At 47.2% G+C, this 26,053-nt stretch overlaps 2 protein-coding genes across 2 annotated transcripts in view; both read left to right on the top strand.

Annotated features, from left to right (window-relative positions):
- Positions 1-26,053, top strand: part of LOC144485491 (NACHT, LRR and PYD domains-containing protein 3-like) — a 235,575-nt gene that overhangs the window by 37,602 nt on the left and 171,920 nt on the right. The gene's annotated exons all lie outside the window — the stretch shown is intronic.
- The window catches only part of LOC144485490 (NACHT, LRR and PYD domains-containing protein 3-like), a 67,407-nt gene that overhangs the window by 38,148 nt on the left and 3,206 nt on the right, over positions 1-26,053 (top strand). Inside the window, exons 8-12 of the mRNA XM_078203629.1 lie at positions 1,949-2,119; positions 6,115-6,285; positions 11,410-11,580; positions 18,091-18,261; positions 24,074-24,241. Coding sequence (XP_078059755.1) covers positions 1,949-2,119; positions 6,115-6,285; positions 11,410-11,580; positions 18,091-18,261; positions 24,074-24,241 — 852 coding nt within the window. The remainder of the gene's footprint in view (positions 1-1,948; positions 2,120-6,114; positions 6,286-11,409; positions 11,581-18,090; positions 18,262-24,073; positions 24,242-26,053) is intronic.

The raw sequence follows: 26,053 nt of genomic DNA, 5'->3' as shown, positions 1-26,053 counted from the left end.
CACAATTTCTCTTTCATCCTTATTCACATATCAGCCTGTAGGCTTAACGCTCACCTTGTCAGAACATATCAGATTATTCATCTTTTGCCTCATTGCAGCCACTGCTCAGGCCCTTGGCAGTGTCTATCCAGACTTGCTTGGGTTGATGTGACAGGTATCCTTCTCCAGTCCTGAGGGAACAGAACCTTCCTCCAAACCGATATAGCCTTGAGAATTTCCGGGGAAGTGTCAGCGAATTGGGTTTAATCTGCCTTCTGCCATTTCAGCCCTTTGTTCATTAACCAGGGCTCCCTCACTGCTCCCTTCAGAGCCTTTAAAAGTGCTGCTGGCTGCCTTTAAATCTGGTGCCAGCATTGCCAGAATTGTGCTGTCCCCTGCAGCCAGTGGTTAAGCTCTGCAATGCGCAGGGATTTGGGGGAAGGTGGGGGAATGCCACTTAGTGAATTGCTCATTCGGAGAGTCAGTGCAGACACGATGGGCCGAGTGGCCTCCTTCTGCTCTCTAACAATACTGTGATTCTGCCTGTGCTGCCTGAGTGGACGGATTTCCCGAACCTGTCAGACATTTACTGTGCCCGTTCTGGCTCTGTGTGGAGTTGGTTAGTTCAGTTGGTTCGGTGTCTCCAGCGTGATGTAGAATGACGCTGTTGTTGAGGGTTTGGTCCTCGTACTGGCTGTGGGGTTAATGGAGTCCCAACTCTTCCCATATCCCCACGTTTACTAAGTTGTATCCCTGAAGCGACATGTACCAAATTGTGTCTCTTTCTATTGGAGAGATTTCATTGGGGACTGTGGCTACTAACACTGTCCACACGGCAACATCACCAACTTCCAGTTGAAATATCGATAACATTTTCAACCACTGTCTCCACAGAATTCTTACGGAGCACAATGAGGCCATTTGGCCCATCGTGTCTGCACTAGCTCACCAAATTGACATTCGAAATTCGTGTCATTCTCCAGACTTTTTGTCGTATCCATTTTCGTAGCTCATTGCCTATCTTCAAAAAATCATCTAATTCCTTTTTGACTGCTTCGTGCAGCCGACCTCCACCACACTTCCCGGCTGTGAATTCCAGACCCGAACCACTGGCAGTGTGAGAAAGGTTTCTGTCGCATCATCTTCAACCCCACCACACACTCCATTCCTGAGCCCCAGTTAGAATACTCACTGTCTCCATCTCCTGGTGTCTCTGTCTAACTGCACTCAGTTACCCCCCTCACTGTCTCCATCTCCTGGTGTCTCTGTCTAACTGCACTCAGTTACCCCCCTCACTGTCTCCATCTCCTGGTGTCCCTATCTAACTGCACTCAGTTACCCCCCTCACTGTCTCCATCTCCTGGTGTCTCTGTCTAACTGCACTCAGTTACCCCCCTCACTGTCTCCATCTCCTGGTGTCCCTGTCTAACTGCACTCAGTTACCCCCCTCACTGTCTCCATCTCCTGGTGTCTCTGTCTAACTGCACTCAGTTACCCCCCTCACTGTCTCCATCTCCTGGTGTCTCTGTCTAACTGCACTCAGTTACCCCCCTCACTGTCTCCATCTCCTGGTGTCTCTGTCTAACTGCACTCAGTTACCCCCCTCACTTTCTCCATCTCCTGGTGTCTCTGTCTAACTGCACTCAGTTACCCCCCTCACTGTCTCCATCTCCTGGTGTCCCTGTCTAACTGCACTCAGTTACCCCCCTCACTTTCTCCATCTCCTGGTGTCTCTGTCTAACTGCACTCAGTTACCCCCCTCACTTTCTCCATCTCCTGGTGTCTCTGTCTAACTGCACTCAGTTACAATACTCACTGTCTCCATCTCCTGGTGTCTCTGTCTAACTGCACTCAGTTAGAATACTCATTGAATGTCCCGCGCTGTACATTATTATTGTTAATGATCTTATTCTTAAAAACACTGTGGATTTACGCTGATTCCTGTTATTTTTTTCTCTCTGATCTCCAGTCTCCGTGGTAACGATCTCACAGATTCTTGTGCCGAGGACCTGGCCTCTGCTCTCAGTACAAACCGCTCACTGATAGATCTGGATCTGGGTGTCAATAAACTGGGAGATTCAGGAGTGAAACTGCTGTCTGTGGCTCTGAGGAATCCGGACTGTAAAATACAGAAACTGGAGTAAGTAGCAGACTGTGTGAGATTGTGTTTATAATAACTGAATATTCAACAATATAATTTCACCACTGGTATTTGTATAAAAAACACTGCCCATTACGATTGGCGTCAGTTATGAATAAGGAAAACTGCTTTTCCTCTGACTCCTGTTGCTTCTCTCTCTGATCTCTGAGCAATGGGATGTCAGTCCCACAGATCCTTATGTTGAGGGAGTGGGGGAATAATGTTATGGTTCACCCTCTGAGGTCCAGTCATTGGCAACTGCAAACTGTATTGAATTTCTACCTTCGGGTGTGCTGACTCTCAGAATCCCCAACCTGATCCAGTCACATGACTTCATATTATAAGATCCGACAGCTTTGACAAATCAACAGAAAAGGCAATGAGGGACAATTTGCCTGGGAGCAAAGGTCGGCAGTCACAAATCTGATAGGTTTGTGGTCACAGCACAGCTGAAGTAACGTATATAGTTTTGGTCACCTTATGAACGTATTTTATAAACATTTGAGAAAATGTTGGCTTGAGTCTTTCATGGCATGCCAGGCTTATCTTATGAAAAAATATAGAAATTATTCGTTCGATACTCACTGCAATTGGGACGAACCACGGCTGATCATGGTCGGCAGGGTGGTAGAGCTGTTAGCACTGCTGACTCAGAGCGCCAGAGACCCGTGTCAATTCCGGCCTTGGGTGACAGATTGTGTGGAGTTTGCATGTACTCTCCGTGTCTGCGCAGGTTTCCTTCAGTTACCTCCCACATGCCAAAGATGTGCACGCTAGTTTGAGCGGCGATGGTAAATTGACACTTAATGTCAGGGGGATTTGCAGAGTTAATATGTAGGGTTACTGTTATAGGGCCTGGGCGGGATTGTTGTTAGTGAAGGATTGATGGGCCGAATGGCCCACAGCTTGTCTGGGCTTGCAGAATCTCACTGGCTGTCCTGTCTGGAGACAATACACATCTCTTTAACCTGTGCTTAATGCTCCCTCCACTCACACTGTTTGTACCTTTAAGACTTGATGATCTGTAAAGACTGCATTCCAGTCATTATTCTGTAAATTGAGTTTGTGTCTCTGTATGCCCTGTTTGTGAGCATTTCTACACTCCACCTGACGAAGGGGCAGCGCTCCGAAAGCTAGTGGCATTTGCTGCCAAATAAACCTGTTGGACTTTAACCTGGTGCTGTTAAACTTCTGACTGTTCCTAACCCAGAGCTCCATGTGACCAATGATGAACACAAGCTCCAAGTTATGGACTCAGCAGCAGAATCTCTCCTGTGCCCATCCATTCACTCACTCACTCTCTCTGGATCCACAACCCATCTCACCATCAGCGATTGCCCACCCAGCCTCCAGGTCTCCCAGCTCCAGCACTGCATCTTCCATTGGCATAAGGATGACACAATCCAGACACTGTCACTCTTGGCTCCTTCTCTGACGCTCTGTGCCCTCTTCTAAAAGCACATAAATTTCCATTGTTACTCACCCATCAAAGACACACACAAGCCTATGATGCTGCCAGACTGCCCATCATGGGACCACCAGGATGGGCACTCAGTGTCGGCAGTGCAGCAGTCATCTCTGACTGACCGGAACCCTTCACAGAGAGGCTGACATGTTCCTGAAGATTGATGCTGCTGTCTGGACATTGCCAGTGTCTGGGTGGAGATGGTCTTTCCACCATTCCTCTTTCATCCTTATTCACATATCAGCCTGTAAGTTTAACGCTCTCCTTGTCAGAACATATCAGGTTATTGATCCTTTGCCTCACTGCAGCCACGTGCTGCCTGCTCAGGCCCTCGGCAGTTTCTATCCAGACTTGCTTGGGTTGATGTGACAGGTCTCCTCCTCCACTCCTGAGGGAACAGAGCCTCCCTCCAAACCGATATATCCTTGAGAATTTCCAGCGAAGTGTCAGCGAATTGGGTTGAATCTGCCTTCTGCCATTACAGGCCTTTGTTCATTAACCAGGGCTCCCTCACTGCTCCCTTCAGAGCCTTTAAAAGTGCTGCTGGCTGCCTTTAAATCTGGTGCCAGCTCTGCCAGAATGGGGTCTTCCCCTGCAGCCAGTGGTTAAGCTCTGGAATGCACAGGGTTTTGGGGGAAGGTGGGGGGATGACACTTAGTGAGTTGCTCATTCGGAGAGTCAGTGCAGACACAATGGGCCGAATGGCCTCCGCCTGCTCTGTAACAATTCAGTGATTCTGCCTGTGCTGCCTGAGTGCACGGATTTCCCGAACCTGTCAGATATTAATGTGCCTGTTTGGTTATATGTGGAGTTGGTTAGTTCATTTGGTTTGGTGTTTAGAGTGTGATGTAGAATGATGCTAAATCTGAGGGTTTGGTCCTCTTACCGGCTGTGGGGTTCATGGAATCCCATCTCCTCCCATTGCCGCACGTTTATTAAATTGTATCCCTGAAGCTACATGTAACAAATTGTCTCTCTCTCTATTGGAGAGAAACACAAAGAACAAAGAAAATTACAGCACAGGAACAGGCCCTTCGGCCCTCCAAGACTGCACCCACCATGCTGCCTGACTTAACTAATACCCCCTACCCTTCCGGGGACCATATCCCTCTATTCCCATCCTATTCATGTACTTGTCAAGACGCCCCTTAAACGTCACCACCATATCTGCTTCTACTACCTCCCCCAGCAACGAGTTCCAGGCGCCCACTACTGTGTAAAAAATCTGCCTCGTACATCTCCTTTAAACCTTGCCCCTCGCACCTTAAACCTGTGCCCCCTAGCAATTGACTCTTCTACCCTGTGAAAAAGCTTCCGACTATCCACTCTGTCCATGCCTCTCATAATCTTGTCGACCTATATCAGGTCTCCCCTCAACCTCCGTCGCTCCAGTGAGAACAAACCAAGTTTCTCCAACCTCTCCTCATAGCTGATGCCCTCCATACCAGGCAACATCCTGGTCAATCTTTTCTGTACCCTCTCCAAAGCCTCCACATCCTTCTGGTAGAGTGGCGACCAGAATTAAACACTATATTCCAAGTGCGGCCGAACGAAGGTTCTATAAAGCTGCAACATGACTTGACAATTTTTAAACTCAGTGCCCCGGCCGATGAAGGCAAGCATGCCGTATGCCTTCTTGACTACCTTCTCCACCTGCATTGCCACTTTCAGTGATCTGTGGACCTGTACACCCAGATCCCTTTGCCTATCAGTATTAACATTTTATTGAGGACTATGGCGACTAACATTGTCCACACGGCAACATCACCAACTTCCAGTTGAAATATCGATACATTTCCAACCACTATCTTCACAGAATTCTTACGGTGCACAATGAGGCCATTTGGCCCATCGTGTCTGCACCAGCTCACCAAATTAGCATTAGGAATTTGAGTCATTCTCCAGCGTTTTTCTCGTATCCCCGCTCATTCTTTATATTCAAAAAATCATCTAATTCCTTTTTGACTGCTTCGATGCAGCCGACCTCCACCACACTTCCCGGCTGTGAATTCCAGACCCGAACCACTGGCAGTGTGAGAAAGGTTTCTCTCTCATCATCTTCAACCCCACCACACACTCCATTCCTGAGCCACTGACCATCCCATGTCCCTCCCTGTGACTCAGGGAAGGACATGGGAATCCTGTGCTCTTCCCTTTCACCATCATCCTTTTTGTCATTTAATCAGTCTGGCACTTCCATTTCGTTTTTTCCTTGTCACCCGCCCATCCCCAGCTCCCTGTCACTTCAAACAATTTAATTCACCGCTATTTCCAATTTCTAAGTTTCGCGAATTGAACTGAAACCAAATCTGTTTCTATCTTCACAGATATTGCCTGACCTGATGAGAGTTTCCAACAGATTCATTCATATTTCAGATTTACAGCATCAATAGAATTTTGCCTTCTGTGTGAACTCAAGTTGTGTTTCTTGAATGTTCTGCGCTGTACATTATTATTGTTAATGACCTTATTCTTAAAAACACTGTGGATTTACCCTGATTCCTGTTATTCTTCTCTCTCTGATCTCCAGTCTCTATGGTAACGATCTCACCGATTCTTGTGCCGAGGACCTGGCCTCTGCTCTCAGTACAAACCGCTCACTGATAGATCTGAATCTGGGTGTCAATAAACTGGGAGATTCCGGAGTGAAACTGCTGTCTGTGGCTCTGAGTAATCCGGACTGTAAAATACAGAAACTGTAGTAAGTAGCAGACTGTGTGAGATTGTGTTTATAATAACTGAATATTCAACAATATAATTTCACCACTGGTATTTGTATAAAAAACACTGCCCATTACTATTGGCGTCAGTTATGAATCAGGAAAACTGCTTTTCCTCTGACTCCTGTTGCTTCTCTCTCTGATCCCTGAGCAATGGGATGTCAGTCCCACAAATCCTTATGTTGAGGGAGTGGGGGAATAATGTTATGGTTCACCCTCTGAGGTCCTCTCCTCCTCCTCAGATGTGCACAGCTCTCCCCGGACACAGCATCCATTGCTCTGTGAAAGGGGGGAGAGTGAGTGGATGACAGTAAATGGAGGACAGGACATGGTGGTGGAGTCTCGCTGTTAGTAACAGATGTCAGTACAGCAGCGAGAGCTGAACTTAGTTCCAATTATCAAGATGCAGAATCAGTTTGGGTAGAGATAAGAATTAACAAAGTTAAAAGATCACTTGTAGGAATCTTTTATAGGCCCCGAACAATATTCAGAATCTCCGACACAGGAATATTAATGGGGTCTTGTAAAAACATTCTGCAATAATCACGGGTGATTTTAACATTCATGTACAAAGAAGAACAAAGAGCCATGCAGCACAGTAACAGGCCCTTCGACCCACCAAGCCTGCAGCGACTCCTCATTCTTATTCAGACCCAGTACTTATTGCTCATACGCAGTTTCTATTCCTCTGTTCATCTCCTGTTCATGTTTCTATCAGGATTAACCTTGAACATTGGGAACGTGCCTGCTTCCGTCAACTTCACTGACTGTGCATTCGAGGCACCCACCACTCTCTATGTGAAAACTTTCCCCGCACGTCTCCTCTAAACTTTCCCCCTCTTGCCTTCAAACTGTCCCGCCTTGTAGTTGACATTTCCACCCTGGGGAAAAGACTCCAACTATCAACCATATATCTGCCTCTATCAGGTCGCCCCCCAGCCTCCGTCTTTCCAGTGAAAACAATCCGAGTTTATTCAACTTCTCTTCATACCTTAACCAGACCAGGCAACATCCTTGTAAACCTTCTTTACACCTTCTCCAAAGCAGCCACATCCTTCTGGTTGTCTGGCGATCAGCACTGCACGCAATATTCCATGTTGGGCCGAACTAAAGTATAATACAGCTGTAACATAACTTGCCAACTTTTATACCTGATGCCCTGGCCAATGAAGCAAGCATGCTGCATGCCTTGTTGACCAAGTTATCCACCTGTGTTACCACTTTCAGGCATCAGTGGACAAGTACGCACAGATCCATCTGTATGTCAATGCTCCTGTTATTTTTTTCAGACGGGGAAGGCTGGGAGACGACCATGTGGAGTTGTATCAAATTATAGAAATAAACCTTTCCCCTTTGTTTTAGGAGACAATAACCAGGGGCATAGATTTAAGGCATTGGGCAGGAGTTTCAGAGGAGAATTGAAGATGACACAGTGGTTAGCATTGCTGCCTCACAACGTCAGGGACCTTTGTTTAATTCTGGCCTCAGGTGACTGCCTGTGTGGAGCTTGCATGTTCCCCCCGTGTGTGCGTGTTTCTGTCAGGTACTCTGGTTTCCTCACACAGTCCAAAGATGTGTAGGTTAGGTGGATCGACCATGCTAAATTATCATTTCATGTCCAAAGATATGTAGTTTCAGTGGATTTGCCATGATAAATGTCCAGTGATAAGCAGTTGTGTGGGCCTGGCTTTTTCGGACAGTCAGTGCAGAGTCGATGGCGCGATTGGGCACCTTCTGCACAGTGGGGATTCTATGGTTCTGTGGAAAAGCTTTTTCACCCAGAGGGTGGTGGGAATCTGGATCTCACTGTCTGAAAGGGTGGTGGAGTCAGGAACACTCGCAACATTTAAGAAGCATTCAGACAAGCACTTGAAATGCCGCAGCAGACAAGGCTATGGAGCAAGTGCTGGAAATGGATTAGAATAGATTGGTGCTTGATGGCTGACACAGACACGATGGCCCGAAGGGCCTCTTTCTGTGCTGAAAAACTCTATAAAGGCCCAGGGGTTGGAAGTTATGAACCAGAACCTGAATTTTCACTGATTCCTGTGATTTCTCTCTCTCTGATCCCAATGCAGTGGAATGTCAATCACATTGATTTCTGTGCCCTGGGTGTAGGGGAACAATGTGACGGTGACTGAGGACCCGTTCACATGCTTACAGGGGGACACACGTCACCCAGTCACACAGCCCTTGATTTGTGAGGAAGAGTACAGAGTGAATGGAGGCAATTGTTAAGATGCAGACCAGAAATTCCAAGGTGTTTTGTGAAGTTAGCCTGGACCCTTGGTTTTACATTTGATTTTGGCATTGATGAGCATGAGGTGTTTCACTCCAGGTATGAATCGAGTGACCCACTAGGATGCTTTTATCAAACACAGTTTATTTAAGAATGCAGTTAGAATATAACAACAAGAATTAGCATAACCTTCACCAATTGCAAGACTTAAACATGACACAGTATAACTCTTAACAGCTAGCTATCTCTGTTGTTCCAATATAAAGCAATATCCACAGACATACACCCTTCTCCAACATTAGTTAGCACAAAAACAAGTAAGCTCACGTGATGCCGATTTCCAGCTTTTTACCACTTCCGGAGAGCCAACAGACAATTGTTTTCAGAGAAGGATGTCGCCTCCGAACAGTCCAACCGCAGAGAGGTGACCCCAGTCTCTGACAGCTTCCAACACAGCAACACTTAAACAGCAAAAACTCCAACTTCAGAGAGGGAAACAGCACTGCTGTTTGTCTTCACTTCAAGCAGCTTCTGAAAGCAGAATTAAAACTAGAATGTTCTGTGAAAAATAGCTGTCCCTCAGTCACATGTCATAACCTGTCAATCACCCGCAATCAAGCTCTACTCTGCCATCCCAGGGGAAACACTGAAACAACAGAACACTGCATTAGTTCAGATTAAAATCAACATGATGTCAATTATACTGCTTCAGTAACAATAAAGGAAACCGGCTACAGACAGCACGGTGCCGACAACATAACCTGCAGAGAAACATGATTAAAATAGAAACTAGAAGCAGGAGTCGGCCATTCGGCCCTTCGAGTCCTGCTCCACCATTCATTTTGTTCATGGCTGATCATCAAATTCAATATCCTTCAATATTCAGTATATTTCTTCAAGACATAGTTTGTGACAAAATGTACATTCCAACACATCCTTCAGCCGGTTCCATGTGACCGGTGATGGGCACACAAGCTCTGTGTGTTGCAGGCACCAGAGAGTCTCCTGTGTCCATCCATTCGACCGCACACTCTCAGCTCCACAACCAGTATCACAATCAGCGATTTCCCACACTATCTGCTGTTCTCCCAGCTCCAGCGCTGCTAATTCTACGTGTAAGGATTACAAGATCTGGACGCTGTCATCATTTTTACTTCATTCCCTGACGTTTCGTGCTCTCTTCTACAGGCACATAAAGTTCCATTGTTACTCTCCCATCAAAGACACAAGCCTATGCTGGTGAGAACCTGACTGACCATCATGTCTACGCAGGGAAAGCCTCTTGCCTCTGACCATCCCATTCTCACAGTGCTAGAGTTATCTGACTAACTAGAACCCTGCAGAGAGAGGCTGACATGTCTCTGACAGTCGATGCTGCTTTCTGGGCATTGCCTGTGTCTGTGTGGGGATGGCCTTTCTACCATTTCACTTTCATTCTCATTCGACCCCATATGCCTCAGATTATATGTTATAAAATGCTTCACCACCTTGTCAGAACTTGGCAAATTATTCATCCTTTTGCCTCATGCAAGCATATAACCCACGCCTACTCAGGTCTCCAGTAATCTCCATCCCGATATACTTGGATTGATGTGGCAGATACTGTCCAGTCCTGAGAGAACAGAAATTTGCTCCAAACTCACGTAGCCTTGGGGAAGAGTACCAAGTGTTGCCAAGTGCATCATTGAATTGAGTTTAATCTTTCTCCTCCCACTCCAGCCCTGTGTTCTTAACCAGATCTTCCTCACTGGTCTCTCCAGAGCTGCTGTCTATCAAAGTGCTGCCCGTGCCAGCATTGCCTGAACCGGGACTTCCCGCAGCGAGTGGTTAAGGGCTGGAGTTCACTGTCTGGGAGTGTGGTGGAGACACGTTCAGTTGAACATTTCCAAAGGGAATTGGATTATGATCTGAAAAGGAAGATTGTGCAGGGTTACGGGGAGAATTTGGGGGAATGACACTTAGTAAATTGCTCATTCAGAGAGTCAGTGCAGAGAGCATGGGCCGAATGGTCTCCTTCTGCTCTGTAACAATTCTCTGATTCTACCTGAGAGAGATACCAATGGCCCTGTGTGGACACTGGCTAAATTACCTCACCCTGTTGACACTGCAACATCACCAGCTTCCAGTTAAAATCTCCATACATTTCCAACCATTATCTTCACAGAATTATTGCGGAGCACCACGAGGCGAAATGTGTCTGCACCGGCTCACCAAACTAGGATTAGGAATTTGTCTCATTCTCCTGCCTTCTCCTCGTATCTTTGCACATTGTTTCATTCGATTGTTCATCGACTGCCCTCTGTGATGCCTCGAATCAGCCTGCCCCCACCACACTTCCAGACTGTACATTCCAGACCTGTACCACTGGCATCGTGAAAAAGGTTTCTCTCTCATCATCTTCAACCCCACCACACACTCCATTCCTGAGCCACTGACCATCCCATGTCCCTCCCTGTGACTCAGGGTAAGGACATGGGAATCCTGTGCTCTTCCCTTTCACCATCATCCTTTTTGTCGTTTAATCACTCCGGCACTTCCATTTTGTTCTTTCCTTGTCACCCGCCCATCCCCAGCTCCCTGTCACTTAAAACAATTTAATTCACTGCTACTCCCAAGTTTTAATTTTAGCTCATTGAACTGAAACTAAATCTGTTTCTTCACAGATGCTGCCTGTCCTGCTGCGATTTTCCACATATTTTATTCATATTTCAGATTTACAGCATCAATAGAATTTTGCCTTCTGTATGAACTGAAGTTGTGTTTCTTGAATGTCCCGCGCTGTACATTATTATTGTTAATGATCTTATTCTTAAAAACACTGTGGATTTACTCTGATTCCTGTTATTTTTCTCTCTCTGATCTCCAGTCTCCGTGGTAACGATCTCACAGATTCTTGTGCCGAGGACCTGGCCTCTGCTCTCAGTACAAACCGCTCACTGATAGATCTGGATCTGAGTGTCAATAAACTGGGAGATTCAGGAGTGAAACTGCTGTCTGTGGCTCTGAGGAATCCGGACTGTAAAATACAGAAACTGTAGTAAGTAGCAGACTGTGTGAGATTGTGTTTATAATAACTGAATATTCAACAATATAATTTCACCACTGGTATTTGTATAAAAAACACTGCCCATTACTATTGGCGTCAGTTATGAATCAGGAAAACTGCTTTTCCTCTGACTCCTGTTGCTTCTCTCTCTGATCCCTGAGCAATGGGATATCAGTCCCACAGATCCTTATGTTGAGGGAGTGGGGGAATAATGTTATGGTTCACCCTCTGAGGTCCTCTCCTCCTCCTCAGATGTGCACAGCTCTCCCCGGACACAACATCCATTGATCTGTGAAAAGGGGGAGAGTGAATAGATGACAGTAAATGGAGGACAGGACATGGTGGTGGAGTCACTCTGTTAGTAACAGATGTCAGTACAGTCGCGAGAGCTGAACTTAGTTCAAGATGCAGAATCAGTTTGGATAGAGATAAGATTTAACAAAGTTAAAAGTTCACTTGTGGGAATCATTTATCGGCTCCTAACAACAGTCACAATCTCCGACACAGTACACAGGAAAAATAACGGGGCCTTGTAAAAACATATTGCAATAACCACGGGTGATTTTAATCTTCATATACAAAGAAGAACAAAGAACCGCACAGCACAGTAACAGGCCCTTCAGCCCACCAAGCCTGTGGCGCCTCCTAACGCTTATTCAGACCCAGAACTTACTGCTAATTTGCGGTTTCTATTCCTCTGTTTGTCTCTTGTTCATGTATCTACCAAGATGCACCTTGGACATTGGAAACGTGCCTGCTTCTGCCACCTCCATTGGCAGTGCCTTCCAGGCACCCACCACCCTCTGGGTGAAAACTTACCCCACACACCTCCCTCCAAACTTTGCCCCTCTCACCTTCATCCTGTGCCCTCTTGTAGTTGACCATTCCACCCTGGAGAAAAGTCTCTGACTATCCACCATATTGATGCTTCTCATAATTGTGGACACCTCCATCAGGTCACCCCTCAGCCTCCCTTTTTGTAGTGAAACAATCTGTGTTGAAACAACCTCTCCTCATAACCTAACCGTCCTTGACCAGGCAACATTCTGGTAAACCTTCCTTGCACCATCTCCAAAGCATCCACATCATTCTGGTAGTGTCGCGAACGGAACTGCAAGCAATATTCCAATGTGGCCAACTGAAGTTTCATACAGCTAGAACATAGAACAGTACAGCACAGAACAGGCCCTTCGGCCCACGATGTTGTGCTGAGCTTTGTCTGAAACCCAGATCAAGCTATTTCCTCCCTATCATCCCGAAGTACTCCATGTGCCTATCCAATAGCTTCTTAAATGTTCCCAAAGTTTCTGACTCCACTATCACTGCAGGCAGTCCATTCCACACCCCAACCACTCTCGAGAGTAAAAAACCTACCTCGGACATCCTTCCTATATCTCTCACCATGAACCCTATAGTTATGCCCCCTGATTACCGCTCCATTCACCCGAGGAAATAGTCTTTGAACGTTCACTCTATCTATCCCCCTCATCATCTTATAAACCTCTATCAAGTCTCCTCTCAACCTCCTCCGCTCCAAAGAGAAAAGCCCAAGTTCCCTCAACCTTTCCTCATAAGACCTACCCTCCAAACCAGGCTGCATCCTGGTAAATCTCCTTTGCACTCTTTCCAGTGTCTCCACATCCTTCTTGTAGTGAGGTGACCAGAACTGCACTCAATATTCCAAATGCGGTCTCACCAAGGTCCTGTACAGTTGCAGCGTAACCCCATGGCTCTTAAACTCAAACCCCCTGTTAATGAACGCCAACACACTACAGGCCTTCTTCACGGCTCTATCCACTTGAGTGGCAACCTTCAGAGATCTATGGATATGAACCCCAAGATCTCTCTGTTCCTCCACATTCTTCAGAACCCGACCTTTGACCCTGTAATCCACATTTAAATTTGTCCTACCAAAATGAATCACCTCGCATTTGTCAGGGTTAAACTCCATTTGCCATTTTTCAGCCCAGCTCTGCATCCTATCTATATCTCTTTGCAGCCTACAACAGCCCTCCACCTCATCCACTACTCCACCAATCTTGATGTCATCAGCAAATTTACTGATCCACCCTTCAGTCCCCTCCTCCAAGTCATTTATAAAAATTACAAATAGCAGAGGACCAAGTACTGATCCCTGTGGCACTCCGCTGGTAACCGGTTTCCAGTCCGAAAATTTTGCATCCACCACCACCCTCTGTCTTCTGTTAGATAGCCAGTTACCTATCCAATCGGCCAAACTTCCCTCTATCCCACACATCCTTACTTTCTTCATAAGCCGACCGTGGGGGACTTTATCAAACGCCTTACTAAAATCCATATATATATGACATCAACTGCACTACCTCCTCGAAAAATTCTATCAAATTTGTGAGGCAAGACTTGCCCTTCACAAATCCGTGCTGACTATCCCGGATTAAGCTGCATCTTTCTAAATGGTTGTAAATCCTATCCCTAAGGACCTTTTCCATCAACTTACCGACCACCGAAGTAAGACTAACCGGCCTATAATTACCAGAGTCGTTTCTATTCCCTTTCTTAAACAGAGGAACAACATTCGCCACTCTCCAGTCCTCTGGCACCACCCCCGTGGACAGTGAGGACCCAAAGTTCAATGCCAAAGGCTCTGCTATCTCATCCCTTGCCTCCCAAAGAATCCTAGGATATATTTCATCAGGCCCAGGGGACTTATCAACTTTCAGTTTATTCAAAATTGCTAGTACATCTTCCCTCTGAACATCTACTTCCTCCCGCCTATCAGCCTGTGACACCCTCTCTTCCTCAAAAACATGGCTCCTCTCCTTGGTGAACACCGAAGAAAAGTATTCATTCATCACCTCTCCTATCTCTTCTGACTCCATGCACAAATTCCCACTGCCGTCCTTGACCGGCCCTAACCTCACCCTGGTCATTCTTTTATTCCTCATATAAGAGAAAAAAGCCTTGGGGTTTTCCTTGATCCGACCTGCCAAGGACTTCTCATGTCCCCTCCTAGCTCTCCTAAGACCCTTTTTCAGCTCATTCCTTGCTAACTTGTAACCCTCCATCGAGCCAACTGAACCTTGTTTTCTCAACCTAACATACGCTTCCTTCTTCCTCTTGACAAGACATTCCACCTCTTTTGTGAACCATAATACAGACATGTTTTCCATGAGTCACACTCACACAGCCATTCAGTGTAATAAATATTTCACCTTCTGCAGCCCTGTTGCTGTTTCTGTGAATGTTTTATAATTTTCCTGGAGCCGTCACGACATGAAACAAAGGTATTGGAATTGTATTGACCTGATTCAGTGCTGTATTTCCCATCTCACATTCCCAGTGAACTGTTAAAGACCCAGTAATATGGTGAAGGATTTTTTTAGTGGTGCTCCATCTCTGAATTTACTCAAAATACAGACATAACAAAGTGACCAGTAATAACAAAGTATAATCCTGTGAAACCCAAGGAAGCAACCCCACCATGACAACCACCGCCATCCCCGCACTTTCCGCTGAGCTGCAGGCAGCATCTTACCTCTCTCCTCTCCTCTGGGAATTTCGATGACCGTGGCCTTTGTCCTCGGATTTCCTGAGTCCTGGAAGGATCCGGCCAACTGCGGGTCCTCTGCACAGATGCTGGAGTTGTCTCTGACATCATAGCTTTGTGAGGTGCTTGTGTCACAGTCGGAGCAGAAGGGGACCCACTGCCCACACCAGGGGCATCCTGAGAGGAGCTCCCGAATACTGCAGGCAGCCGCTCCTCTATCCATTCAGGGCAAACTGGACCCTCCCTGCTCAGCTGGGGAGGGCCTGACAGTTACTCCAGGCACATTTTCCCACCCCTCCCACAGCCCGTGTTCCACAGAGCTCATGGAGGTGGTGAGAACATGCAGGTTAATGTGTATTTCCTGTGGGTGATAGGCTGGATGTGACTCTCCATGAAGGTCACCAATCTCTCTGTGGAGGATGCTATTTGTGCTCAGACCTGAGACATGGTAACACTGCTGGCCTGGATTGACTCCTCCATCCTTTGTGTATGGATACACACAGCCTTTGGAAACTCCACCAAATGTTAAAGTATCCTACGCTGCAGCTCCAGTATCTGCTGCATTGTTAAAGACTCCAGTCACATTTCATCTTCCACAAGCTGGATCTGCCCTCTCCCCTCAAGTGTGAGTGAACTCAGCTATTCCTGCCTCCATCAGCTGCTCGGGTTTGTGTGTGCTGCCCTGTGCTGCCAGATTGTAACCCCTTTGCTAATCGTGTGAGACATTATCTGCTCTGGCGGACGTTATGGGCAATAATATGACAATCCACCCTCTGACGACCCCTCCTCATCTTCAGAGCTGCACGCACGTATCCCGCTCACCGCAGCTGTTGTTTTGTGTGAGAGAGTGAAGAATGTTAGAGGGTAATACACATTCCAACATGTCCTGGAGACTGTTCCTAACCCAGAGCTCCATGTGACCAATGGAAGACACACAAGCACCAGGTTTGGGACTCAGCAGCAGAGTCTCTCCTGTGCCCATCCATTCACTCACTCACTCTCTCTGGATCCACAACCCATCTCCCCATCAGCGATTGCCCACCCAGCCTCCAGGTCTCCCAGCTCCAGCACTGCATCTTCCATTGGCATAAGGATGACACAATCCAGACACTGTCACTCTTGGCTCCTTCTCTGACGCTGAGTGCCCTCTTCTACAAGCACATAAATTTCCATTGTTACTCACCCATCAAAGACACACACAAGCCTATGGTGCTGCCAGACTGCCCATCATGGGACCACCAGGATGGGCACTCAGTGTCGGCAGTGCAGCAGTCATCTCTGACTGACCGGAACCCTTCACAGAGAGGCTGACATGTTCCTGAAGATTGATGCTGCTGTCTGGACATTGCCAGTGTCTGGGTGGAGATGTTCTTTCCATAATTTCTCTTTCATCCTTATTCACATATCAGCCTGTAAGTTTAACGCTCACCTTGTCAGAACATATCAGGTTATTGATCCTTTTGCCTCACTGCAGCCACGTGCTGCCTGCTCTGACCCTCGGCAGTTTCCATCCAGACTTGCTTGGGTTGATGTGACAGGTCTCGTCCTCCAGTCCTGAGGGAACAAAACCTCCCTCGAAACAGATATATCCTTGAGAATTTCCAGGGAAGTGTCAGCGAATTGGGTTTAATCTACCTTCTGCCATTTCAGCCCTTTGTTCATTAACCAGGGCTCCCTCACTGCTCCCTTCAGAGCCTTTAAAAGTGTTGCTGGCTGCCTTTAAATCTGGTGCCAGCTCTGCCTGAATGGGGTCTTCCCCTGCAGCCAGTGGTTAAGCTCTGGAATGCACAGGGATTTGGGGGAAGGTGGGGGAATGACACTTAATGCTTTTCTCAATCCGAGAGTCAGTGCAGACACAATGGGCCGAATGGCCTCCTTCTGCTCTGTAACAATTCAGTCATTCTGCCTGTGCTGCCTGAGTGGACGGATTCCCCTCACCTGTCAGGTATTAATGTGCCTGTTCTGGCTCTGTGTGGAGTTGGTTAGTTCAGTTGGTTCATGTCTCGAGTGTGATGTAGAATGACGCTAATGTTGAAGGTTTGGTCCTCTTACCGGCTGTGGGGTTCATGGAGTCCCACCTCCTCCCATTGCCTCACGTTTACTAAGTTGTGTCCCTGAAGCTACATGTAACTAATTGTCTCTCTCTATTGGAGAGAAATGTTAATATTTCACTGAGGACCATGGCTACTAACACTGTCCACACGGCAACATCACCAACTTCCAGCTGAAATATCGATACATTTCCAACCACTGTCTCCACAGAATTGTTACGGAACACAATGAGGCCATTTGGCCCATCGTGTCTCTACCAGCTCACCAAATTAGCATTAGGAATTTGTCATTCTCCAGCGTTTTTCTCGTATCCTCGCTCATTGTTTATATTTAAATAATCATCTCATTCCTTTTTGACTGCTTCGATGCAGCCGACCTCCACCACACTTCCCGGCTGTGAATTCCAGACCCGAACCACTGGCAGTGTGAGAAAGGTTTCTGTCGCATCATCTTCAACCCCACCACACACTCCATTCCTGAGCCACTGGCCATCCCATGTCCCTCCCTATGACTCAGGGTAAGGACATGGGAATCCTGTGCTCTTCCCTTTCACCATCATCCTTTTTGTCATTTAATCAGTCTGGCACTTCCATTTTGTTCTTTCCTTGTCACCCGCCCATCCCCAGCTCCCTGTCACTTAAAACACTTTAATTCACCGCTATTTCCAATTTCTAAGTTTAGCGAATTGAACTGAAACTAAATCTGTTTCTCTCTTCACAGATATTGCCTGACCTGATGAGAGTTTCCAACATATTTATTCATATTTCAGATTTACAGCATCAATAGAATTTTGCCTTCTGTATCAACTGAAGTTGTGTTTCTTGAATGTCCCGCGCTGTACATTATTATTGTTAATGATCTTATTCTTAAAAACACTGTGGAATTACCCTGATTCCTGTTATTTTTCTCTCTCTGATCTCCAGTCTCTCTGGTAATGATCTCACAGATTCTTGTGCCGAGGACCTGGCCTCTGCTCTCAGTACAAACCGCTCACTGATAGATCTGTATCTGGGTTCCAATAACCTGGGAGATTCCGGAGTGAAACTGCTGTCTGTGGCTCTGAGGAATCCGGACTGTAAAATACAGAAACTGCAGTAAGTAGCAGACTGTGTGACATTGTGTTTATAATAACTGAATATTCAACAATATAATTTCACCACTGGTATTTGTATAAAAAACCCATTACTATTGTTATCTGTTCCTCTGTTCCTCTCTTGTTCATGTGTCTATTAAGATACACCTTGAACATTGGGAACGTGCCTGCTTCCACCACCTCCATTGGCAGTGCATTCCAGGCACCCACCACCCTCTGTGAGAAAACTTACCCCACACATCTCCCCAAACTTTTCCCCTCTCACCTTCATCCTGTGCCCTCTTGTAGTTGACCATTCCAGACGAGGAAAAAGTCTCTGACTACCCACCATGTCGATGCCTCTCATAATTGTGTATCCTCTGTCAGGTCACCTCTCAATCTCCCTTTTTGTCACGAAAACAATCCGTGATTATCCAACCTCTCCTCATACCTTAACCCTCCTTGATCAGGCAACATTCTGGTAAACCTTCTTTGCACTCTCTCCAAAGCATCCACATCCATCTGATAGTGTGGCGAACAGAACTGCAAGCAATATTACAAATGTGGCCTTATTAAAGTTTCATACGGCCGTTACATCACTTGCCAACTTGGATCTCATGGGATAAAGGGGGAGGTGGCTCGATGGGTGGAGAACTGGCTTGGTCACAGAAGACAGAGGGTGGTAGTGGAAGGGTCTTTTTCCGGCTGGAGGCCTGTGACTAGTGGTGTTCCGCAGGGCTCTGTATTGGGACCTCTGCTGTTTGTGATTTATATAAACGATCTGGAAGAAGGTGTAACTGGGGTGATCAGTAAGTTTGCGGACGACACGAAAATGGCTGGACTTGCAGATAGTGAGGAACATTGTCAGAGGCTACAGAAGGATATAGATAGGCTGGAAATTTGGGCAAAGAAATGGCAGATGGAGTTCAATCCAGATAAATGCGAAGTGATGCATTTTGGTAGAACTAACGTAGGAGGGAGCTATATGATAAATGGCAGAACCATAAAGGGTGTAGATACGCAGAGGGACCTGGGTGTGCAAGTCCACAGATCCTTCAAGGTGACGTCTCAGGTGGAGAAGGTAGTGAAGAAGGCATATGGCATGCTTGCCTTTATAGGACGGGGCATAGAGTATAAAAGTTGGGGTCTGATGTTGCAGATGTATAGAACGTTGGTTCAGCCGCATTTGGAACACTGCGCCCAGTTCTGGTCGCCACACTACCAGAAGGACGTGGAGGCTTTAGAGAGAGTGCAGAGGAGGTTTACCAGGATGCTGCCTGGTATGGAAGGGCTTAGTTATGAGGAGAGATTGGGTAAACTGGGGTTGTTCTCCCTGGAAAGACGGAGGATGAGGGATGACCCAATAGAGGTGTATAAAATTATGAAAGGCACAGATAGGGTGAACGGTGGGAAGCTTTTCCCCAGGTCGGTGGTGACGTTCATGAGGGGTCATAGGTTCAAGGTGAAGGGGGGGGAGGTTTAACACAGATATCAGACGGACATATTTTACACAGAGGGTGGTGGGGGCCTGGAATGCGCTGCCAGGCAAGGTGGTGGAGGCGGACACACTGGGAACGTTTAAGACTTATCTAGACAGCCATATGAACGGAGTGGGAATGGAGGGATACAAAAGAATGGTCTAGTTTGGACCAGGGAGCGGCGCGGGCTTGGAGGGCCGAAGGGCCTGTTCCTGTGCTGTTTTGTTCTTTGTAACTTTTATACTCGATGCTGCGGTCGATGAAGACGAGCGTGCTGTCTGCCTTCTTGACCACCTCATCCACCTGTGTTGTCACTTTCAGGGATCTGTGCACTTGTACACACAGATCCCTCTGTAGGTCAATGCTCTGATGTTCTTCCATTTACTGTATAATTCGCTTCTGAATTAGGTCTTTTGCAAGAATCAAATTGTCAAAAGTTGAATAGAAGATTCGTTCACAGAATCTATTCAAGCAATTTCCTGGAGAAGCACGTTCCAGTGACAAACACAAAACAAGCTGTTTTAGACATGGTGATGTGCAAATGTGTGGCGTTTCCAACAAAAATAGATTCCTTTCATTTGAAAAACAGCAGCAGAAGTGTTCCAGCCGTTGCTAATTCAAGGAGTGTATTAGATTAAGTGAAGATGTGGCACCGGGGTTGGCACTGCTGCCTCACAGCGTCAGGGTCCCGGATTCATTCCAGCTTTGGACGACTGTCTGTGGAGTTTTCACGTTCTCCCCGTGTCTGTGTGGGTTTCCTCCGGCTGCTCCTGTTTCCTCCCATAGTCCAAACAAACTGTGTAGGTTGGGTGGATTGGCCATGCTAAATTGCCCGTTGGTGTCCAAGATGTGTAGTTTAGGTGGATTAGCGGCATAAATATGTGGGGTTACGGGAAACCGGGCAACTGCAGATCTATTAGTCTGACATTGATGGTATGGAAATCCTATAATAATCTATAATAAAGGAAGTGATAACAGAACACTTCGAAATTAATGGCAGGATTAGACAGGGCCAACATGGATTTATGAAAGGCTGGCACGGTGACACAGTGGTTAACATTGTTGCGTCACAGCCAGGGGCCCGGGTTCAATTCCAGCCTTGGGTGACTGTGTGGAGTTTCCACATTCTCCCCGTGTCTGCGTGTGTTTCCTCTGGGTGCTCCGGTTTCCTCCCACACTCCAAAGATATGCATGGTAGATGGATTGGCCATGGTAAAATTGCCCTTCGTGTCCCAAGATGTGTAGGTTCGGTGGATTAGCCCGAGTAAATTAGTGAGTTTATGGGGAGCGGACCTTGGTAAGTTCCTCTGTCAGTGTGTCTCGATGGGCCGAATGACGATTCCTACACTAGGGATTCTACAGTTGCATGATTCACACACAAGAGGTTATTAAATAAAATTGGAGCACGTGGGATTGGGAGGAATATACCAGCATGGATTGAGAACTGATCAATGGACAGAAACAAGGAGTTGGAATAAATGGGTTATTTTTGGGTTGACAGCCGCTAACGAGTGGAGTACGGCAGGGATCAGTGTTTGGGTCTCAGCTATTCAGAATCGACATGAATGATATGGATGTGGGGATCAAATATAATATTTCCAAATTTGCGAATAATGGAAAACGAGGTGAAAATCTGAATTGTGAGGAGGATGCAAAGATGTTTCCAGGGGATGTGGAGAGGCTCAGGGAGGCTCCACAACTGGAGTAATGTGTACAGTGTTGAGCTCTTTACTTAAAAAAGGATAGAATTGTATTGGAACCAGTTCAGAGTAAGTTCACTCGGCTGATTCCTGGGATGGAGAGGTTTATTTTACGAGGGAAATTTGGGCAGATTGGAGCAATATCTATGAAAGTTCAGAAGATTAAAAGGTGATCGCATTGAGGGGATGAGACAGGGTGGTTGCTGAGAGGCTGTTTCTTCTTGTAAGAGAGACCAGAACAAGGGGACAGATTTTAAAATGTAATTGTCAGTCCCTTAAGACTGAGATGAGGAGAAATTTATATTTTAGATGGTGGCTGGTCAGTGGAATTCTCTTCCCTGGAGACTAGTGGCGGCAGAATCATTGAATATATTCCAGGCTGAGTTCAGAATGATTTTGGATTGAGAAGCGAATCAAGGGTTACGGGGAAAAGAGTTGAGACTATAATTAGATCAGCTGGGATGGAGTATGCTCGAGGGGCTGAATGGCCTTCTGCTGTTCCGAGGTATTTTGTTCTTATCCCAATACGTCCTTCAGACTGCTCTCTGTGACCAGTGATGGATAAACAAGCTCTATGTTTTGTCCTCACCAGACGCTCTCCTGTGCCCATTCATTAGGCCACCCACTCAACCCATCTCACCAGCAGTAATTACCCACTCTGCCCCCAGGCCTTCCTGATCCAGCACTTCATCTTCCATTGGCGTAAGGATGGCAAGACCTGGATGTCTCCACTCTTCTTCACTCATTCCCTGATGATGTTTGCTCTCTTTCCAAACACACAAATTGTTACTCACTCATCAAACACATGCAGTAGCCCAGGGTTGTCCAACGTGTGGACCAAGGGGCGAATGTGACCCTCGAAGCCCCTCAATGCGGCCCCCGGAGCGAGTTTCCAGAATCTCAGTCACACAGTTCAGTTTGAATGGAAGAATCTGCATGGAGCTGCTCCTCCAATCACATCCCGTTTCTTTCCCATGTTTGCTGCTGATAGGTTTTTGAGCCAATCTGCAGCAAATGTGGGAGAGAAACAATTTGTGATTGATGAGGATTAAACTCTAATAATCATCTTTATTTATTACTCATTATTGTGCTCAGCAAGTTGTTTCTTTTCATATCTCAGTTTAGTTTTTAATTGAAATTTCTGCGGTGCCAAACTTTATCATTCTGAAATTTACTCATCGGCCCCTTGAGTGAGAAAAACATTGACGTGTGTTTGCCCAGTGAATATGTTGGTCAGCCCTGCTCGAGCCTATGCTGGTGGCAGCCTAACGGACATGTCTCTGACAGTCAATGCTGCTGCCTTTGCATTGTAAGAGTTTTAACAACACCAGGTTAAAGTCCAACAGGTTTATTTGGTAGCAAATACCATTCTCTTTCGGAGCGCTGCTCCTTCGTCAGATGGAGTGGAAATCTGCTCTCAAACAGGACACAGAGACACAAAATCAAGTTACAGAATACTGATTAGAATGCGAATCCCTACAGCCAACCAGGTCTTAAAGAGACAGATAATGTGAGAGAAGGCAGCATTAAGCACAGGTTACAGAGATGTGTATTGTCTCCAGACAGGACAGCCAGTGAGATTCTGCAAGTCCTTTGCATTGCCAGTGTCTGGGTGGAGATGTTCTTTCCACAATTTCCCCCTCATCCTTATTCACATATCAGGCTGTGCTGCACTCACCGTGGCAGAACACATCAGGACATTGATCCTTTTCCACTCTGTAACGACGGGTCTGAAACCTGCTCACCTCCCAGCAATCTCCATCCAGACTGGCTTGTACCGATGGGATAATCTCCTCCCATCCTGAGGGAACAGGACCTCCCTCTGAGCCTGAGCAGCCGGGAGGAGCCCCTCCAGGGAGGGAGGGGGGGGGGGGGGGGGGGGGGCGCAAGCCTTGCTCTGCTGTCTGACATTTCAGCCCCTCATTCAGTAAGCAGAGCTCCCTCGCTGCTCCCTCCAGAGCTGCTGTGTTTGAAAGTCCTGCTGCCTTTGGAGATGGTGCCAGCATTGCCTGAACCGGGACTGCCCCGTGCCCAGGCTGCCTCAGTGGGCAGCTCCCCCTGCCTGCCAGCCGTTAATTGTCCCCCTCTGACAATATCACCTTCATAACTCTGCCTATCCTGCCCACACGGACACACCACCCATTTCCAATCCCCATGCTGGGACTTCAGAGCTTCTGGTAAAATCACAGCCATTATCTTCAACCTCACCACAAACTGCATTCCCAAACCACTGACCATCCCATGTCCCTCCCGAGCCACTCCGAGTAAGGACATGGGGATCCTGTGATTGTGGTCCTGTCCCATCATCACTTTTATCATTTAATCACTCCTGTAATTCCAGTTTGTCCTTTCTTTGTTTCTTCCCCAGCCACCCACCGCTGTCACTTCAAACCTGTCAATTCACTGCCCGTTCCCAGTTCCAATGGAAGCTCAAACTTTACCCCTGTTTCTCTCTTCACATGTATTTAGCTAACCTGCTGAGCATTTCCAGTTTATTTATATTTCATTTTCAGCATTGAGTATTTATTCATTCTACAGAAATGCAGGTTGTGTTTTTGGAATGTCTGATACAATACATTATTATTGTTATTAACAGTATTATTTAAAACACTGGGGATTGAGCCTGATTCCTGTTATTCCTCTCTCTGGTCTCCAGTCTGGTTAAGAACGCTCTCACAGATTCTTGTGCTGAGGATCTCGCCTCCGCTCTCAGTACAAAACAGTCACTGAGGATTCTGAACCTGGGATTCAACTCCTTCACAGATCAATCTGTCCCTGCTCTCCGCCGCCTCATACTGACCTGCAGCAGTCTGGAGGAGATCGAGTGAGTGTTTGTGTGAATTTTTAGTGTAACAATTAAAATATAAATCGATTTAAAGTATAAATGGGCCTGAATCTTCCAAGTAGCAGCAATGGTATGTGTGAAAATTCTCCCAAACTGAAACTGCTGCATATTTCTCCCAGGATCTTCGGTACTGCGACCCTGGGAGCTCCATCAGAGCAGACAAGAGTCGGGGAAGAGACAGCGCACACCCTATTTACAGCACAGTGACCCCGGGGAGCTCCATCAGAGCAGACAAGAGTCGAGGAAGAGAGAGCACGCACCCTATTTACAGCACAGTGACCCCGGGGAACTCCACCAGAGTAGAGTCGGGGAAGAGACAGCACACACCCTATTTACAGCACAGTGACCCCGGGGAACTCCACCAGAGTAGAGTCGGGGAAGAGAGAGCACACACCCTATTTACAGCACAGTGACCCCGGGGAACTCCATCAGAGCAGAGTTGGGGAACAGAGAGCACACACCCTATTTACACCACAGTGACTCCAAGGAACTCCATCAGTGCACAGTCCTAGAAGAGAGAGAGCACACACCCTACTTACAGCACAGTGACCCCGGGGAGCTCCATCATAGCGGAGTAGAGTCGGGGAAGAGAGAGCACGCACCCTATTTACAGCACAGTGACCCCGGGGAGCTCCATCATAGCGGAGTAGAGTCGGGGAAGAGAGAGCACGCACCCTATTTACAGCACAGTGACCCCGGGGAGCTCCATCATAGCGGAGTAGAGTCGGGGAAGAGAGAGCACGCACCCTATTTACAGCACAGTGACCCCGGGGAGCTCCATCATAGCGGAGTAGAGTCGGGGAAGAGAGAGCACGCACCCTATTTACAGCACAGTGACCCCGGCGATCTCCATCAGAGCAGAGTGGAGTCACGTAGAGCGAGCACACCTTATTTACAGCACAGTGACCCCGGGGAGCTCCATAAGTGTTAGTTGATTGTGGGAGTGAATGGGTTGGTGTGTCGCTGGATGAGTGGTTAGTCAGGGAGCTGGGGAGAGGTTCAAGGATTAGTTCTGGGTGTCGGGAGGGTGGTCGAGTTGTGTTGTGTTGGGTTGGAGGGTTAATCAGCAGTTTGGATGGTGGCTGGGAGTTGGTAATGTTGCTGGGTGTCTAGTTAGATTTGGTTACGTGGTCGGAGGTTGGGATTGGTTAATAGCTTTGGAGAGTAGTGGGTTGGGGTTGGTTCTTGAGTAATCAGTTTAAGTCAGAGAGATAGTCAAGAATGTATTCAAGAGGCGGCTGCATATAGCACTTGGGGCGAACAGGATCAAAGGTTATGAGGAGAAAGCAGGATTAGGCTTTTGAGTTGGACGATCAGCCATGATTGTGATGGATGGTGGAGTCGGCTTAAAGGGCCAAATGGCCGCCTCCTGCTCCTATCTTCCATGTTTCTATGTCAGGTCAGGAGAGGGTGGGACGGATGAGGCCAAGTTGGGAGGTTTAGTCAGATTTGTTCAAGGGATAGTGGGAGGTAGTCGGGCTGGAGGGGAGGGGGAGATGATTTACGGGAGTGATAGCCTGTCAGGGGGAGATACCAGCAGCAGCCAGGCCTGTGACACCACAGCTGGTTCTGCTGTGGGACAGGGTCGGGCAAAGAGCAAGCGAGCAGTAGTAATAGGGGACTCGCTAGTTAGAGGCACAGACAGGCGTTTCTGTGGCTGCAATCGAGACTCCAGGATGGTGTGTTGCCTCCCTGGTGCCCGGGTCAAGGACGTCTCTGAGCGATTGCAGGACATTCTTAAGGGGGAGGGTGAGCAGCCAGAGGTCGTTGTACATATTGGTACCAACGACA

Source organism: Mustelus asterias, unplaced genomic scaffold (genome assembly GCF_964213995.1).
Source record: "Mustelus asterias unplaced genomic scaffold, sMusAst1.hap1.1 HAP1_SCAFFOLD_195, whole genome shotgun sequence".
Taxonomy (NCBI): domain Eukaryota; kingdom Metazoa; phylum Chordata; class Chondrichthyes; order Carcharhiniformes; family Triakidae; genus Mustelus; species Mustelus asterias.
Note: the sequence above shows the minus strand (reverse complement) of the source record. Positions and strands in the feature narration are given on the sequence as shown.